General features: G+C 38.9%; 1 protein-coding gene across 2 annotated transcripts in view; it reads left to right on the top strand.

Moving 5' to 3' along the window:
• Positions 1-18,298, top strand: part of pde11a (phosphodiesterase 11a) — a 68,043-nt gene that overhangs the window by 3,794 nt on the left and 45,951 nt on the right. For both annotated transcript variants that reach the window (XR_013493272.1, XM_033614709.2), the window contains exons 3-5: positions 14,898-14,987; positions 15,580-15,720; positions 15,870-15,934. Coding sequence is in view for 1 of the 2 variants with exons in the window: in XM_033614709.2 (XP_033470600.2) it covers positions 14,898-14,987; positions 15,580-15,720; positions 15,870-15,934 (296 nt within the window). In the remaining variant the exon portion in view is untranslated. The remainder of the gene's footprint in view (positions 1-14,897; positions 14,988-15,579; positions 15,721-15,869; positions 15,935-18,298) is intronic.

Here is an 18,298-nt window from a genome sequence, read left to right as displayed (position 1 = left end):
ATACTCATGAGTTTGCAGTAGCAGATATATTAAAAAGATGGATTTTGTGAATTAAAAATGGGATTTTTTTTTACACATTTTGTGCCGTCTGTATGTTATTTGCATTGTACCTGCAAGCACTGAGCGTGCTATGGAACATTTCATCCACTGTTGGGAGATTCATCAGTTAGGGGAACCTTTTTTGTGGCCTGATGCTCAAACTGACTTTTTGTGTTCTATCTACTTCGTTTCTGATTTTCTGAACAAATGGAGATGTGGGTGCTATCTACATCACATATTGTCTTTGGAGTTTGAATGTAGCGCATGCTAGGCTTTTACATCTGTCCGTTCTTAATATTTCACAAGCAAGACTAACTTTATATCTGTTGTGTGATTAACAGCAAGGAATGTTTGCTTCTGTTTGTTTCTGTGTCTAAACTAAAAGCTCAATCTGCCTTGTAGCATATTTGCCCTGAGTACGAGTCTCAGTTCTAAGTTTCTAGCTAGGTGAGAGCTTGTCTCTCAGCATCATCACATATTTCTGAGCAGTGTTGTGTCACCAAAAACTTTATACACCATACAGTATAAGCTGTTCAGAGTCTCCGACTAGTTAGTGCTTTACTTCTGCGCACAGTGGAACAGCCTGAGTAACAGCCTTTGAGTTTAGCATCACCATTTAGATTTCAACATTTTGTGATTTTAAAAGGAGTTCAGACCAGTAAAATAGGAGTTTAGGGTAACGTAACTGTTCCAGTGGAGCCGCTCAGTAGCCAACAGATCAGGCAGGTGCCAGGTCCTCCAGATGTGAAGGTGTGTACCTGTGTGCACAGGATAGAAATAGAGAAGTTAGAGAGATAAGTTGCTATGAATTGTTCATACACTCTTAGAAATAAGGGTCCCAAAAGGGTTCCCTCTGAAGGCTGAGAGTCTGCCCAGAACAATTTCCTTCAGAGGAACCCTTTAATGAAGAAAGGGGTATTCAAAGCCCGGTTTCCACCAAGCAATACAGTACAGTACAATTCAGTTCGGTATGCTTTTTTTCCATTTCCACTGTGAAAAGTTGTGAGTGGAACCAATGGAACAGTTCCGTACCATCCCCATTTTTTTACTTAAGTTTTAAATCTCTCTCTTGGATGACACACACTTAAAAATATAGATTAATTTCGACCGGATTATGTGAACATTTACTCAACATGGCAAGAAAAAGTTGTTAGTCATGGACTCAACCTCAAAAAAAGTCCTCATTGTGTATGGATCACATTCAATGCGTTTCAGTTTTCTGCCGATACTTGCTGCCTATAGGTTCTTCTGACCCTTTTATGTAGTCATTTTCTTCTGTATTCAATTTATGGAGTGTATAGATTTATCACTTCCTGTCCTCCATCTGCATTTTGCACACATAATAGACACGTGATTGCAAACAAAACCTCTTATAGCAGTTTCTTGGTGGATGCTTTCACAGATGGCTCTAGGTATAACCCTTCATGTTGGGTTCTAACCTTTATAAAATGTTCTGCCAGTACCCAAAAAGGGTTCTCCTATCGAGACAAACGAGGAGATCCTCTGTGCTTCTAGTGAGCACCTTTATTTCTAAGAGTGCAGATGTTCGGTTTTGTGATCAGACATATGATCCAAGAGGACTGAAGCATGCTGCTGTATGACCACTATTTTACCTCTGTGTGAATCAGCTCAGTCAGTAAACAGATCAGTCAAGTTGGCAGCTGCAACAAACACAAAGACACAGATGTTAGTGAATGAATTATATTATATACAAATATGTCAAAGCAGTAGGTGGGGGTGTTACATCTCGCACTACTCCAGATAGGTCTTCTGTTTCTGAATGAATGTTTATTTGACCTATTACCATCATTAGAGAGGCACGAGGTGCACGTGTTTCGTCCATCAGCACACATGAATAGATGTAGCAGAAAGGCGGTGACAAGCCGATACACTGACTCGCTCTCTTATTACAGCTGTGAGGCCCTAAAGGGGAGAAGAGATGAAACATGAAAGCACAAAGCTAGCTGTGCTTTTGTGTTAGAGTTAGGTTCCACTGAAGAAAATGACTGTAGGTTTTTATTTGTAGTATGTTTTTCTCCGTCTGAGCTTGACTGTCAACATTACATCCATTGTTCATAATAGATGCGGATTAGGAATTCTTTTTTTCTTTCCGATGTTTTGAGTCTGTTTCACATTGCATTAACGTCACACTAATGCTCGGGATGGCTACAGCTGAATTAGTAATGAAATGCTCTGCTAGTGTCAGAGAACACAGTAAGCTCCCTGCATAGCACAGCTGCAGCTCTGCTTTCATGGAAGACCTTGTAATAAGAAAATGTATCACATGTTTTAAAGCATGAGATATTACTGCAAAAGCAGATGTCATTTAAAACTTTGGTGTTCCTTCATTACAACAAATCTGTGTATTGAAAGCTGATAGGATATTTAAACACATTATATGGCTGATTTTAAATCCCACGCTGCCTTAATTGTGTTGTGTTGATACCCTGCGGGATGGGAGTCCTTTGGAGGGCTTGGATAATGGTTCAACCCATGAATAATTGCATTGTCTCATTATTGTCTGTAGAGGAATATAGCTATTGACTTAATTTAAGTATATAAGCTGACCTCATCCTACTATCTCTACATCTTGTGTTATTATCTAAATTTAGCTTTTCTTTTAATTTGCATGCCTTTTAATACATTTTACATAAAATGTATTATTCAGGCAGACATTTTCATGAATTTTCTCTTAATAAAGTGCGAGTTCCCCCCATGTAGGTTCCGTTTGCCAATATAGTTTAACATTTGCGTGAGTCGATTGTAAAAGAGCATTCTCACCTCACCGCTGTGCTCCCTCTGGCTGCCAAAATCCCTGTCAGATTGGCTCAAAGCAATATTGTAATAACTGCTTTCCCATATTTCCCAATGTAAATCTACAGCTAAAGAAGAGAGAACACAATTTCTGCTTGGAGCCCCATGCTTTTAATATGTTCCTGCAGGATATCAGATCAAATCAGATTTATGCAGTGCATCATACCAAACTGGCTCCTTACAAAGGTCTTTATATAACAGCAAAATGTCATGAAAATCTACTTAAATCAAGAGAAAATAAAAAGAACAATTGCACAACAACATTTGTAATATGAGGGATTTGCATGCCATGGGTAAATAATACATGTGAATGTGAATGTGAATGACATACTGAGAAGTGGAGACCTGAAACAATAAAGGCAGACCTGGCTGCCCAGACTCTCAAAGAGGAACAGATAGAGGGGATGATGAGGTGATTCAGGGTTAAAACTGAACTCTGTGCTGGTTAAGTGAGGCTGACCTTCAATAGTGATTTCTTGTCTATTATCCTGCTTTTGATATTGCCTTGTTTTAAGAAATTGGAGGGGTGCTTCAATGACAATTTGGATTTTCTGAATTTAGAGCAAATGCACAACCAATGCACATTTTAACTGCATAGTGTTACTGGTTTTTTTTTAAGCCCAATTCATTTTATATTCTTCCACATTTTTATTTGCATGTAAGAGAAAGAGGACATTTTGTTTTAAAAATAAAAAAAGAAGAGGACCCAAAACTGTACCCTGGGGGATGCCAAAGTAAAATATCCACACCTACTCCAGCAAAGTGTGATACCTTTGAGTGGACAACTCTCAGAACAAGTAAACAAGAACCAATAATACAAACAGATATCTGACAGATAGTGGTTAATGGTTACCGGTTGCCTTCATTAGACCCATTTCTCTGCTTATAGGATAGTGTGGATGTGTGGTAATTTGGATTGACAAAAGTTTGTGCTTCCAGCAGATAAAGTTCATATCACAGTGTAACTGACCTTTAAATTCAACTAAAAAGCAAGAGCTGTGGGTGATTGTGCATGGCAGTGTTTTTGGAAAAAGCCTGACTGTTACATTTGATATGATATGAGGGCTGGGCAATATGGAGAAAGTAAAATATCAAGATGACCAGATAATTTGATATCGGTAGGGCTGACTATTGGTGCTTTCACAAAATATTGACACCGTATTGCGGATATAATGACTAAGTGGGTAAAGACAAATAATTAAATAGTGAGAACAGTCTGGTAAAAAAAACAAACGGTAACTTTACTTTTTTAATAGTAATTTATTAATAGTTTATATACTTTTCACTGTTGGTAGCAGCTGTGAAACATCCAGTACTGGCTGGTTTCTATCTCTATGTGAGTGAAATCCAAATGAAATGGACTGAAATGTACCTAGTGTCATAGAAAAACAGTATCACAGAAGATGAGGGATCCCCTATGCCTCAATAACCCGGTCTGAGCATCAGAAAGACATCATAGCACCTATTTGTGCCACTACTACTATAACTACTATAATAAATTGGCTGTGACTGTGGCTCACTGCCCATGGAGCAGGATCTTGGAGGAAATCAGAGTAACTGCTGCCAGTTTGAGCTTCAAGTGGTGATCATTATAAGGTGTAAGGTCTGTAACCATTCAACAAACAGTGCAAATGATTTAAGTATTTTATAGCCAGCTGTGGCCTTCGAGGATTGTCACCATGTGTTAGTGTGCATAGACTTATGAAACAATTTGACTTTTAAAGAGCAAATACACGGATTTTCAAAATTCATACATGTTATTCCTATACTCTAAGACAGTCCAAAAAGTATTATTAAATGTGAACAACTCCCTTCTGAATCCAAACACTAAAGTGCTAAAACTCAAATTTGTGATGTCATAGGTATAAGATCTTAATTGGGAAAGATGTTATAGATGACACTGAGAGCACCCAGGGGAATGCTTTGAGTATATGGCCACATCTTCTGTTTCAGAACTGGGGACACTACAATAAAATAAAGCTAATTTGGGTGTAAAAAAGAAAAACATTCTGTGGGTTCATAAAATCGGGCTCTATGGCAAGCCGTTTTAACATTTAATCGCTAAGTCTGACTATCCGGAATTACCATTATAGATATCTCAAGCGTCATTCTGACTAGTCAAAACTGAATTACAGATATCTATGATGTCATTCTGACTAGTCAAAACTGAATTACAGATATCTATAACGTCATTCTGACTAGTCAGAACTACAGTTACAGATATCTGTAATTCAGTTTTGACTAGCAAGATTCAAACTATTTTTGCCATTCATGTGTATGGGGTTTGTCATTATAGATATCTACAATTACATTATGACTATCTATAATTCCAGTTTGAGATATCTACAACGTCATTTTGACTAGTAATAATTCAGTTGCAGATATCTACAACGTCATTTTGACTAGTAATAATACAGTTGCAGATATCTACAACGTCATTTTGACTAGTCATAATTCAGTTGTGGATATCTACAACGTCATTTTGACTAGTCATAATTCAGTTGCAGATATCTACAATGTCATTTTGACTGGTCATAATTCAGATGCAGATATCTACAACGTCATTTTGACTATCTGAAACTCAATTCAAGATATCTAGAAAGGACCATGTAGATATCTTCAATTGATGATAATTAAAGATATCTTGAACTTGAATTATGACTAGTCAAAATTAAATTGTAGATATCTCAAACTGGAATTACAGATATCCACAATTCAGTTACAGATATCCGCAAAAAGAATTGCAGATATCCGCAACTACATTGGAGATATCTATAATGACAAACCCCATACACATGAATGGCAAAAATAGTTTGAATCTTACTAGTCAAAACTGAATTACAGATATCTGTAATTCAGTTTTGACTAGTCAAAATCTAATTACAGATATCTTGAATAAGAGTTTTGACTAGGCAAAATTATGTTGCAGAAATCAGTAATGAATATCCAGTCTAGCGATTAAATGTTAAAACAGCTTGCCATAGGCTCCTGTTCATTGTCTATAGAGCAGTTTCTGTGACATCACAAGTTTGAGACTTACTTCTCTAGTTTCTGTCTTTGAGAGAGAGTAGCTCATGTACATGCACACAAATACGGACTGAACTTTCTTGGGCCATATTGGAAATCTTAATTTAGGTGGTGTTCCCCTTTAACGAGAACATAGCAATAAGGACATTATACAGTTTATTTCAGTTTAGTTCACTTGAATGCCATATTAGTAATCCCAAAAATTTAATTGAAACAAAAGTAGTTGACATAATAAGTAAGGAAAGGAATACAGTCAACTTCTTTGCTAGCTAGCTACACAGGCTGCCACTGACAGAAAGGCCCATGAGATCTTAAGAGGTAGCTAAACTAATATTCACTCTCACTGGAACTTATTACATATAATGATTATGATATTATGATATTATTATTATGATATTATGATAATAATGTCTTAATTAACCTGTAATGTATAAATACTTACACAAATTACAGCAGGATAAAAGAAAATGGTTTTGGAGGAACTGATGATTTAGGTTATTCTAAATTTTACAGTTTTAAAAATGAAACTATTCCTCCAAGTCTAATAGTTTAATTGTGTTTAAGTTTCTACATACGATCATATTCCACATACAAAATAATAAGAAATAATTGATTAGGAACTGTGCAAAAATACCTTACTTAAACTACTCTTCAAACCTTTTTTAGCCATACTGTGAAAACTGAACTGAGAGCTGAATTAAAACAATCTGTGTCTTTATATCTGACCACATTAAGCATCTCAAATTTATGAGTGGAATACAAAGTTACCGCCATTGATTAAATTTCCAGGACTTTATCATGCAAATAAGCTCATAATTCTCACAATAAGCACGCTAACACTATACTCAACTGTTGATGAGTAAATTCGTTCATTATGTAATTCTTAATCATTGGTGCTAATTGATAATTGACTGATTTTCTCAGTTGTGAAATTAGCATGTGTAAACAACCTTGTATCACTGCCAACCGTGGTGGCAGTACACTGATGTTAATGTGCTAATAGGGTGCTGTTGATGCTCTAAATCAGCCTTCCCAACATCTGCTCTTAAGACAAGATAAAGATTATGGATATAGTCCTGCTCTGTGTTGCTGTCTGATACTGTACTGTTGTTTTAAATGTTCCAATTTAGATTATACTTTCCTTTATGCTCTTGTCCCATATCATCCATCACAGTTCATCTTCAGAGAAATGGACTTGTTTCTTTTTCGGTTTTGTGTGAATGTGTTTACAAAGCACAAGAAAACCTCAAAAGGCTCACTGTACTTAAAAAGGTTTCATAAATCCAGTTTAACACATGTATAACGGCCACATAGATACTCGTCTGGGGAGCAATAAGCATTCACAAAGACTTGATGTGTCTTGATGTTACTGCACTGATGCAACATCGGCTGCTTAGCTGATGTGACCTCGCTTTGCTCCTGGCGTTTTTCCATGTACCAACTATGTGTGGAACTATTGAATTATTTAATGGATAATAGCTATTGAGCAGCACTCCTGGTGTGGTTCAGTGTTTATTAGCTGTGTTGTATTTGTGCCCATAAATTAAAGCCAGTCCGTTCAGTATATTTCAACAGTTACATTTGACTGTATGAAATTTTAAAATGTAAATGTTATGTAGCACAAAGGGAGGAAACAGAATCCTCACATGTCTGTTATTACATTACTATTCATGTAGATAATAATAATGTATAACAGTGAGTTGCTTTGTGAAATTTATTGGAGTGTAGATTCCTGTTGCATAAATATTTGATATCACCTTCAAAAGAAGCAATCATTGTTAAGTGTATTTGCAAAACTGCTATGTGCTTTGCTGACACAAGCGAGGGGGTCCCATATGAGATCAGAGAAAACGGAGAGCTTCATTTTCATTCCTGAGAACAATTCTTGGCAAAACAACAGTGGCATCACCTCACCACACATGCAAAGTGAGCGCAGGAGGAGAGGAGTAGAGTAGTAGAAGAGAGGAGAGTGAAAGTGTTGGCTGTGTGATTTCCCTCGGCTTGCCTTATATGAAATTCCAAGTGTGGGAACGGAAGTCATTGAGGTTAGAGGAACTGACTGTCCCTGAGGCCATGGCCAGTTAGTTTTGTTATTAAACCACTCTTTACTGGTCAGTCCACAGGTCTCTGGGCAAAAACGTCTTGTTTGTAATTCAACCTTGTATAATGGCCTGCCTGACAGAATGTAATTAGAGAGAGCAGTGCTTTTCTCGCGTTTGCCTGTAGATCCATAGCCAGATCCCTAAAGTCCAGCACGCTAATGAATCTGCTCCTGCTGGGGCTATTGATGGCCACTGCCTTTCTGGAAGATCATTATTAGAGAATTCCATAGGACAGCTGAAAAAGCATTATGCATGACCTTATTGCTCAGCATCATCCATTTTTCCGCATCTGAAAACAATTGCATGAGGCGCTTGATTATGTATAATGACTTGATGAAGTGCATGAAGTTAACATACTCATTAGCGTGACAGAGTTATATTTCATATCACATTATGATTAGAATTGAGTGGAAGAGATTTTAATTTATTAAATTTGTACTAGCAATATGCCAGACCAGAAGAATTCTATTTTTTATGGTGTTGATGAATTGGATTTATAGTATTATGATGATTAAAAATGCACTACTATAAGCAAAATACTATAACACTGCACATCAGTAGTTCCAATCATTAGGGATAAAAATACAATAGGAGCAAAACCTTACACCACAAGAACAGTTTCTCCCCGGCTGCAGCTAGCCTCATCCATCCCTGTCTCCTAAAAATTATGTTTATATAGGTACATCATTTTGCCAAGAAGGAAATGCTCCGGGATGAGCCCGGTCTCACTCTGATGTTGTCAAAAATACGGTGCTTGGGCAGTGACTTGTGGAGTCAGAAACCAATAAAAAAAAAGGCGTCCTTTAACGTCGGCATGCTACATGACCGGTTGCCGTTATAGTCTCAGCATCAAGGGGAAACATGGTGGGACAAGGACAAAAGTTAGAAAGGACTTTCACCCAAGATAGCAGTGTTCACGTCCCGTGAGATTCTAAAGCCAAACCCTGTTCTTTATTCCTAAACCTAACCACATGCTTTTGTTGCCTAAACCCAACCATGTGTGTTTGTTGTTGAAGGAAAAAAAACCTCAATTTGCGGGGTTGTGCTGACATAGTGCTTTTATGTTGAAAGAGACTTTATGTAAATGTTAACTTTCCTGTGAAAACGGAAGTGTATCTTGAAAGAAGACAATGCATGTAACAGGCAGAACTTGACACGGCATCCGACAACATCAACAACCAACGCACCCAGGGTACCTTGCACGTTGTATGTGGACGTGGAAAGTCCATGACCAAATGTCACTATGTGATGAGGTTGGAGTGAGAGTGTGTTCCCTGCATCAACATCCCACATCGCATTCCAGGACCAACATTGCAATTACCCAATCATAGCCCTCTGACATCATCAGTGTGCTGCTCCTTTGTGAAATTAGCTATAGAGACCGAAACTGTTTTTTTGTACCAGACTGTTAACATGTTTATTTCTGCAGTTAAGTTGGGCACTTTAACCTGGGGGTCTATAGATATTGACTGGTTTTTGGAGCCAGCCTCAAGTGGCCATTAGAGGAACTGCAGTTTTTGGCACTTTCACGTTGGCTTCTTTTTTCAGCTCTGGAGGTTGCCGCTTGGTAGTGACCACAGCGTTATTTTTTTTTATTACATTTTTTATTAACATTTAACTGAAATCAGGATCTTTCCCTGACCTAACCTTAACCAAAGTGCTTTTATTGCCTAAACCTTAGACAGGCATCCGGATAGGAACACAAAGTTGTGGTATCAAGGTCCCGCACTTTGTACTTGCGCAATCTCCTAAACCACCTCCCTCTGAAACCTACTCAGTACATCAATGTAGTGTGTCATTACCTGAAAGAACATAATCTAGGCAGCAATTATGTTGCTACAACAACATAATTAAGAAAGCAGTTTAATAACATAAAGATGTACTTTCTAGGAGACAGGATTGCCTCGTCCACCCCTATCCCCTGTCTTTATATCCATCTGTATGCGTTACATTAATGCACATCTTTGGGACTACATCCATGTATATTCCACGTTCTTTATATATCTCATACTGTACACGTCTGCAAAATGCTTGGACAGTTTTGCACATTTCTGCACAAACTACAACTTCTAAAAACTGCACTGCTTATTCATTTTAGGTTACTTGTGATTTATGTTGCTTAATGGCATCACTGAAAATGAGGGTCCACCACTCAATGTATTTCTTGGAAATAAATAAAGGTTGAATAAACAAATGGTAATGGACTACTCTTGTATAGCGCCTTTTTAGTCTTCTGACCACTCAGAGCGCTTCTACACTACATGTCCTATTCACCCATTCACACCCATTCACACACTGGTGGCTGAGGCTACCATACATGGTGCCACCTGCTCAGTAACCATTCACACACTCATGCACACCGATGGAACAGCCAACGGGAGCAATTTAGGGTCCAGTATCTTGCCCAAGGATCCTTTGACATGCAGACTGAAGGAGCTGGGGATCGAACCGCTAATCTTCTGATTAGTGGATGACCTGCTCTGCCTCCTGAGCCAGAGCTGCCAAATACCGATATACTGTACTTTTTTAATTACGGTATTTTGTAATATTTTTATTATAAATGTATTCTACCCAGTGTTTATGTCTCTTGATTTTTGCAATATTTGTCTTATTTTTCAATTTCATTTCTCTTGCTATGTTTATATCAAGCATATTCCTTGTATGTGAAAATCTACTTGGCAATAAACCAGAGTCTTATTCCAATTCAGGAAAACCCAAATGGCATATTTCCTTTGTGGTCCTCAGAAATGCAACAAAGAACGTAAAACAAAACTATAAAACCAGTAAAACACACATACATTAAACATAAGAATAATAAAGTACGATCCGAGCTCTCTTTATACGGTCTGGCGGACAAGGATTGCTCTACCACTCCACCATTGGGTGTAATATTCCCTCATTCTTCAGTCTCTCTTTAGTATAAACAACCCATTCTTGCTGAAGTCAACACGCTCTTTAAATCTAGATCACCATACTACCATTAAAATATAGAATGAGAAATTAAAGATGTGTAGCTAACCCAGGAGACCTCTTTGATAGTGAAGAGAAATTGGAGCAATTAGAGCAGGGTTTCTCAACCTTCTCCAGCCTGTGATGCCATTTTTAGGTCTACAATTATCATGACCTCGGCAATTAGAGCTGTGAGGTTGTCATGTGAGTTTATGAATCAATTGTTAGAGCACTGAAAAAAACTGTATTATCCTGAATTATGCTTTAAATACATGTTTTATATCTTCAACTAAAGCAGATAAGATAAATAGCCAATGTTAGTCCACTAATTTCGTCCATATCCAACCGCACATGATGTCTCTTCACATGGGGTCCCTAACTCAATGATGACTGCCAACCCATACATTTCGACAGATCATAGATACACTACATTTTTGTATGCTATTATGTAGAGGAAACTTAGGCTGTGGTTAAAGTGTGGTTAGGTTAAGGAACAAAAACCACTTGGTTACACAAAGGGCACAATCCTGGCAGGAAAAGCAGAAATGCCTTGGTAAAAACCAACTGCTTTCTGTACCTAAAAAAGGCTGGAAAGATAGTGATGGGTCGCTAAAACACCCTGTTGTTCTTGAATGGTGGTCTGCAGCTTTGACGGCATCTCGCCAAGGTGTCACACCATCCACTTCACCTCCCTTTAGAGCCCGGTCTCACTCAGAAGTCATCGAAATACGGTGCCTGGGCATTGACTTGCGGCATCAGACACCAACGAAAAAATGCGTCCTTTAACGTTGGCATGATACGCGGCCGATTGCCGCTATAGTTAAACTGTGCCCTGCAGCGTCAGGGGAAATGCAGGTGGGATAGGGATGAAAGTGAAGGCGGTGAAAGTCTGACTGGGGTGGTGGATGGGTCCAACAAACACCGACTTTTACCCATGAGATATGTGTTTGTGTCCCGCAAGATTCTAAAGCCAAACCCTGTTCTTTTTTCCTAAACCTAACCATATGTGTTTGTTGTTGAAGGAACGACGTAGTGCATTTATTTTTAAAGAGACTGTACATAAACGGTAAATTTCCTGTGAAAACGGAAGTGTATTTTGAAAGAAGACAATGCATGTAACCGTCGTACGTAGAAAGTCCATGACCACAATGTCAACATGTAACAAGGTCGGATTGAGAATGTGTTGCCCTGTAACAAAGTCAGCTCATATGTCACTTTAGAAACATTGATATGATACCCATGAAACATGCAAATGTAACATTTTCATGGTTTGCAGAACCATATAATGTCAACATTTCCTTCTGGCAGCTGGGCTGGGACTACTGAATATTTTTTTAAAGTAGGCACAAGCTTCCCAGTCATCAACACAGTGCTATAGTATTCTGTTCTTTACATGTTCATTTGTGGCTGATGAGTAACTGATGAATTATCTTTTCCAAAAGGTGAAAGAGATATCCCTATATCAGCAGCAACAGCTGAGTAACTTCCCATTCATGTATTGTTGTGGTGTCCCTACCCTCAGGTCGCACTGACGGCTGGCAAATATTAGTGGGTTTGTTGTACTGATTGTATTGTTTACACAGCAGCCAGATGCTAAAGATAGATAACTAAACAAAGAGGCAGAGTAAGGAAGCACTCAACCTAAATCCTATTGATCCCATGTTACAGGGGCTGAGTGCCTCTCAGATAAGGCCATGTTTTGGGGTAATTGCAGTTGTATAGAATTCAACCTGTGTATCATATCACAGCTGTCTTAACACCAGCACGCAGCTGCGGCCACCTCTCCGCATCCTGTATGCTGGTGTTCATTATGAATGAGTTGTAAGACAGAAAGAAATGTAGTTTTAAATAAGACGTTAATTTGATTTCAGGATGCATATTAAATAAAGTCATTAGGCCACATCAAGTGATTACATTATTTATGTGAAGAAAATATGAGTGAAATAAGGAATTTATGTTATCAGCCCGAGGCACAGCAAGTCAGACTAATCTGTCAAACGGTAAAATGTCAGTTGAATTGATTTATCTGTCCTGGCAAGTAATGATGCCAATGAACGGCCATTTCTTATTTGTTCCAATTCAACAGCTAAGTTTTCCTCAGATGAAAATATTACTCACTGCCTGTTTTTGTTTGCTTTCTTTTACAAATAGCTTTAATTTCATAGCCAGATCTAAAATTGGCTACTATTTTCATTTTGAGGATTCTTTGTGCGTTAGAGCAGTGGTACCCAACTGGTGGGTCGCAGTCCAAAAGTGGGTCATGGGTCAATTCTGTATGGATCGCAAATGACTCGTGAACGTGCCAAGTTTTTAAAAAAACACAAGGATGGTAAATTTCCAGCACAGAGCTATTATTTTAAAGTGCCCTTTTCTGCTGTAGAGTGAATGAATAATTGACAGCTACTTGACAGAGACAGCAAACCAGCTCAACGGCATGGCCAAAAACAAGTATGACACTGAATATAATAATCTGTGTTGACCTTGGACTAATGACTAAGGAGAAATCTGGACCCAGTGGCTGGACCAGTTGGGAACCACTGCGTTAGATGAGTGGAGTAGCGTTAAACCATTGGCAGGACTGTGTTTTGTGGTGCTTACATGCACGCTACAGACAAATGGTGACACATTCCACACTGTTTTCATTCAATGTTTGTATTTATACCTACGAAAAGTAATGCACTATAATTCGTATATAACACACATAATTGTAAGACGGAGGCTGTGATCAGGTGACCTATGTGTTGCAGGCTGTCCTTATATGATGACAACATAGGAGGAAGTCAGGTGTTGTACGAATAGTGATAAAGTCCACATAAGGAGGCGGTCGAGCTAGTGGTTGGGTCAAATAAACACAGAATTTGAATAGGGAGACTGCCGTTCATGTCCTGTGTGAGACCAACAGTGTGTTCCAATACCTGTACCACCATACTATTTAGTATGCCAGAAACAAATTAAGTATGTCCTAATACAGTGGCTTTTCTGTGAATATTGTATTGTACTTACAGCCTTTGCCTTTTTCCCCCCTAAATATATGAATAAAAATATCTTCTTCTGCAATTTGACCCTGAATTTGCATGTCATTATGATGTTTTTTTTACCTGATGTTTCAGTGATCTGATATTCAAGGTGATATTCTCGGCACTGCTGGCCTTTTTGTAAATGTATTTTTTGTAAACATATTTTTTTGTAAATATATTTTTTGTAAATGTATTTTTTGTTAACATATTTTTGTAAATGTATTTTTTGTAAATATTTTTTGTAAATATATTTTTGGTAAATGTATTTTTGGTAAATATATTTTTTTTTGTAAATGTATTTTTTTTGTAAATGTACTGAATTCCTGTGGTGTAATTTTGTACTGGTTTTGCAGTGGGTTGTACTCGGTTTCTGCACAGCTACATGTGTCATCACATGATCTGTTGGGCGACCACCAGTGGTTGTATATACAGAAGTGTGTCTCCTTATCTTGTTCATGTCTGATGAAGGGCTGGTGCCCAAAACGTCACATGTGGTGATACGATTAAAATTTCCAAAAGGTGTGGTGTGCGGACCTGTTTATATATTTTCATTTTAGGTCACGCACATACGTAACATCACATCATCATGCTATGTTACATATGGAACTTAGCAACGACCAGCCATCATTCTTTTCCTAGACTAAACCTAACCAGTAGGGGCGCTAATTTGTAAAGTATATGTACTGTTGTATGAGGATAAGTTTCTCATTCATAAATTCACAACTGCTGGAGCTACTGATGGGTAAAACTCTGCATTATGCCTTTAAAGATATGAAAAAAATGCAAAAGGTCACATTTCAATGGACATTTAAAGTTGGAGGGCAGCTCGAAATAAATATATGTATATTACAGCAGTAATTTTGTGGCATCAAGGACCATGTGTCATAAATAACCTTACTTGTCTGTATGTAGCTCAGTTTTGACATTAGTCTGTTCAATATGTCCACAGGTGCTGCAGATGTACCTGCCTTTCTGTGGCATTGCGATCTCCAACGCCCAACTCTTCGCCGCCTCAAGGAAGGAGTATGACCGGAGTCGGGTAAGGATAATAAACCCTCCCATCCCTGGGATCAGCATTACTTCCTCCCCCCTGATGCTGACATTGAGGCCGTTTATTGATCAGCAGCAGCCCACTTGCTGCCACTGCAGGGGAGATCACAGAGCAGCATGCAGCCCTGCATGGACATTTTCTCTGGATCTGGTTGGGGGGGATGGGCCTGTATCCAGACTAGGGCCTGGTCCATGATCTAAATCTCCTAGGGAATGTGAAGAGATGCACTAATTTATGTCACACATTGATCTGTGATGGAAGAGAACATAATGAGAACACAGCTCAGTGAATAGAAGAAAGAAATGAGGAGAGCTGCCTTTACACAGTATGATTTTTATGTGCTTGTGTGTTAAATTGGATTGACACTGCCGTAGATAAAGGGCCTAATTTACTTTTATTAGGGAAGCTGATCATGTTATTTCATCCTGTTGCTTTATGGTTTAAGGATAATAACAACAATCCTGCTCTAACAGCTGAGCGAGGCAAAACGTCTTTATCTAAAGTGGGTTTTTACAGCAGCGTGTGGCTCAGATTGTTGAAGATAATGGCAGTGGTATCTTTTTCTGTCACTGGTGTTCAGGCACTCTTGGAGGTAGTCAATGACCTGTTTGAGGAGCAGACTGACCTGGAGAAGATTGTCAGGAAGATCATGCACCGTGCCCAGACATTGCTAAAGTGCGAGCGCTGCTCTGTTCAGTTGCTGGAGGACATTGAGTCACCGGTACTGTTTTTTTCCCCCCCTTGCTGTTCTGCTGTGTATGTATGTCTGTCCATTTGTCCATGTCTGTTCTCTCTGTCTTCCTAGACAGTCAACACTGTACCTCCATTAAAACCTTTCCAGGAATTTAAGTCTCTTTTCAAATCTTTCAGGTGGTGAAGTTCACCAAGTCGTTTGAACTACTGTCCCCTAAGTGTAGTGCAGACACTGAAAGCAGGTATGTATACTGTTTCAGTGTTGAAATCTACTCTGCTCCTCAATTATTTACCTGAACAATGTAGTGTGACATATACAGTACAGGCCAAAAGTTTGGACACACCTTCTCATTCAATGTGTTTTCTTTATTTTCATGACTATTTACATTGTAGATTCTCACTCAAGGCATCAAAACTATGAATGAACACATGTGGAGTTATGTACTTAACAAAAAAAGGTGAAATAACTGAAAACATGTTTTATATTCTAGTTGCTTCAAAATAGCCACCCTTTGCTCTGATTACTGCTTTGCACACTCTTGGCATTCTCTCCATGAGCTTCAAGAGGTAGTCACCTGAAATGGTTTTCCAACAGTCTTGAAGGAGTTCCCAGAGGTGTTTAGCACTTGTTGGCCCCTTTGCCTTCAATCTGCGGTCCAGCTCACCCCAAACCATCTCGATTGGGTTCAGGTCCGGTGACTGTGGAGGCCAGGTCATCTGCCGCAGCACTCCATCACTCTCCTTCTTGGTCAAATAGCCCTTACACAGCCTGGAGGTGTGTTTGGGGTCACTGTCCTGTTGAAAAATAAATGATCGTCCAACTAAACGCAAACCGGATGGGATGGCATGTCGCTGCAGGATGCTGTGGTAGCCATGCTGGTTCAGTGTGCCTTCAATTTTGAATAAAATCCCCAACAGTGTCACCAGCAAAACACCCCCACACCATCACACCTCCTCCTCCATGCTTCACAGTGGGAACCAGGCATGTGGAATCCATCCGTTCACCTTTTCTGCGTCTCACAAAGACACGGCGGTTGGAACCAAAGATCTCAAATTTGGACTCATCAGACCAAAGCACAGATTTCCACTGGTCTAATGTCCATTCCTTGTGTTTCTTGGCCCAAACAAATCTCTTCTGCTTGTTGCCTCTCCTTAGCAGTGGTTTCCTAGCAGCTATTTGACCATGAAGGTCTGATTGGCGCAGTCTCCTCTTAACAGTTGTTCTAGAGATGGGTCTGCTGCTAGAACTCTGTGTGGCATTCATCTGGTCTCTGATCTGAGCTGCTGTTAACTTGCCATTTCTGAGGCTGGTGACTCGGATGAACTTATCCTCAGAAGCAGAGGTGACTCTTGGTCTTCCTTTCCTGGGTCGGTCCTCATGTGTGCCAGTTTCGTTGTAGCGCTTGATGGTTTTTGCGACTCCACTTGGGGACACATTTAAAGTTTTTGCAATTTTCCGGACTGACTGACCTTCATTTCTTAAAGTAATGATGGCCACTCGTTTTTCTTTAGTTAGCTGATTGGTTCTTGCCATAATATGAATTTTAACAGTTGTCCAATAGGGCTGTCAGCTGTGTATTAACCTGACTTCTGCACAACACAACTGATGGTCCCAACCCCATTGATAAAGCAAGAAATTCCACTAATTAACCCTGATAAGGCACACCTGTGAAGTGGAAACCATTTCAGGTGACTACCTCTTGAAGCTCATGGAGAGAATGCCAAGAGTGTGCAAAGCAGTAATCAGAGCAAAGGGTGGCTATTTTGAAGAAACTAGAATATAAAACATGTTTTCAGTTATTTCACCTTTTTTTGTTAAGTACATAACTCCACATGTGTTCATTCATAGTTTTGATGCCTTCAGTGAGAATCTACAATGTAAATAGTCATGAAAATAAAGAAAACACATTGAATGAGAAGGTGTGTCCAAACTTTTGGCCTGTACTGTACATTTTACAAACTTTACGTCTGTTTACTTCCCGTCAGCTCTACAGTAACTTAACCTCTGCCTCAGACTGTAGTGATCAAAGTGTTTTTTCATCCTAGAGTTTGTTAACTCAACCTCACTTTTCACAGTTCGCTTTGTACAAATTGTCAATAGAATTAACTGTTTGAGTTTGTATATCGTGTTACTGATCATTTTGATAATGACCTGAGTCTTTAAATAGCTAAGTTAGCCAGTCAGTTAGCCTAGCTGGCTAATAAAATAATAAAAAGAAAAGTACCGTCAAGTTTATGACGAGAGGGCAGTCAGCTCTTCTGAGCTTTACTGATGGCTCTTTCAAGACGGTGTTTGTCAACTGATTTCTTATTTTTTGGCAGCTCTTCCAAGCATTGAGTTTGAAAATAGCCACATTAGCAACCTTATTTAAAAGTCAGAATTTTGAGAATTATGAAGTTTATTTCTTCATAAAATGTACGCTACCTTGAAAATGGAGCGTTTACACTGCACCAGAAGAAAAACAAGGTCTGTTTCACAACTCAGAAGGTTTAAAGAACAAAATCCAGTTTTTCCTTCCCTTCCATTCCTTAATTCATCTGTCCCTCCTCCCTCCCTTCCTTCCTTCCCCACTTTTGATTACGTATCTAAGATGCTTAGAGGAAAT

Source organism: Epinephelus lanceolatus, chromosome 14, assembly GCF_041903045.1.
Source record: "Epinephelus lanceolatus isolate andai-2023 chromosome 14, ASM4190304v1, whole genome shotgun sequence".
Taxonomy (NCBI): Eukaryota; Metazoa; Chordata; class Actinopteri; order Perciformes; family Serranidae; genus Epinephelus; species Epinephelus lanceolatus.
Note: the sequence above shows the minus strand (reverse complement) of the source record. Positions and strands in the feature narration are given on the sequence as shown.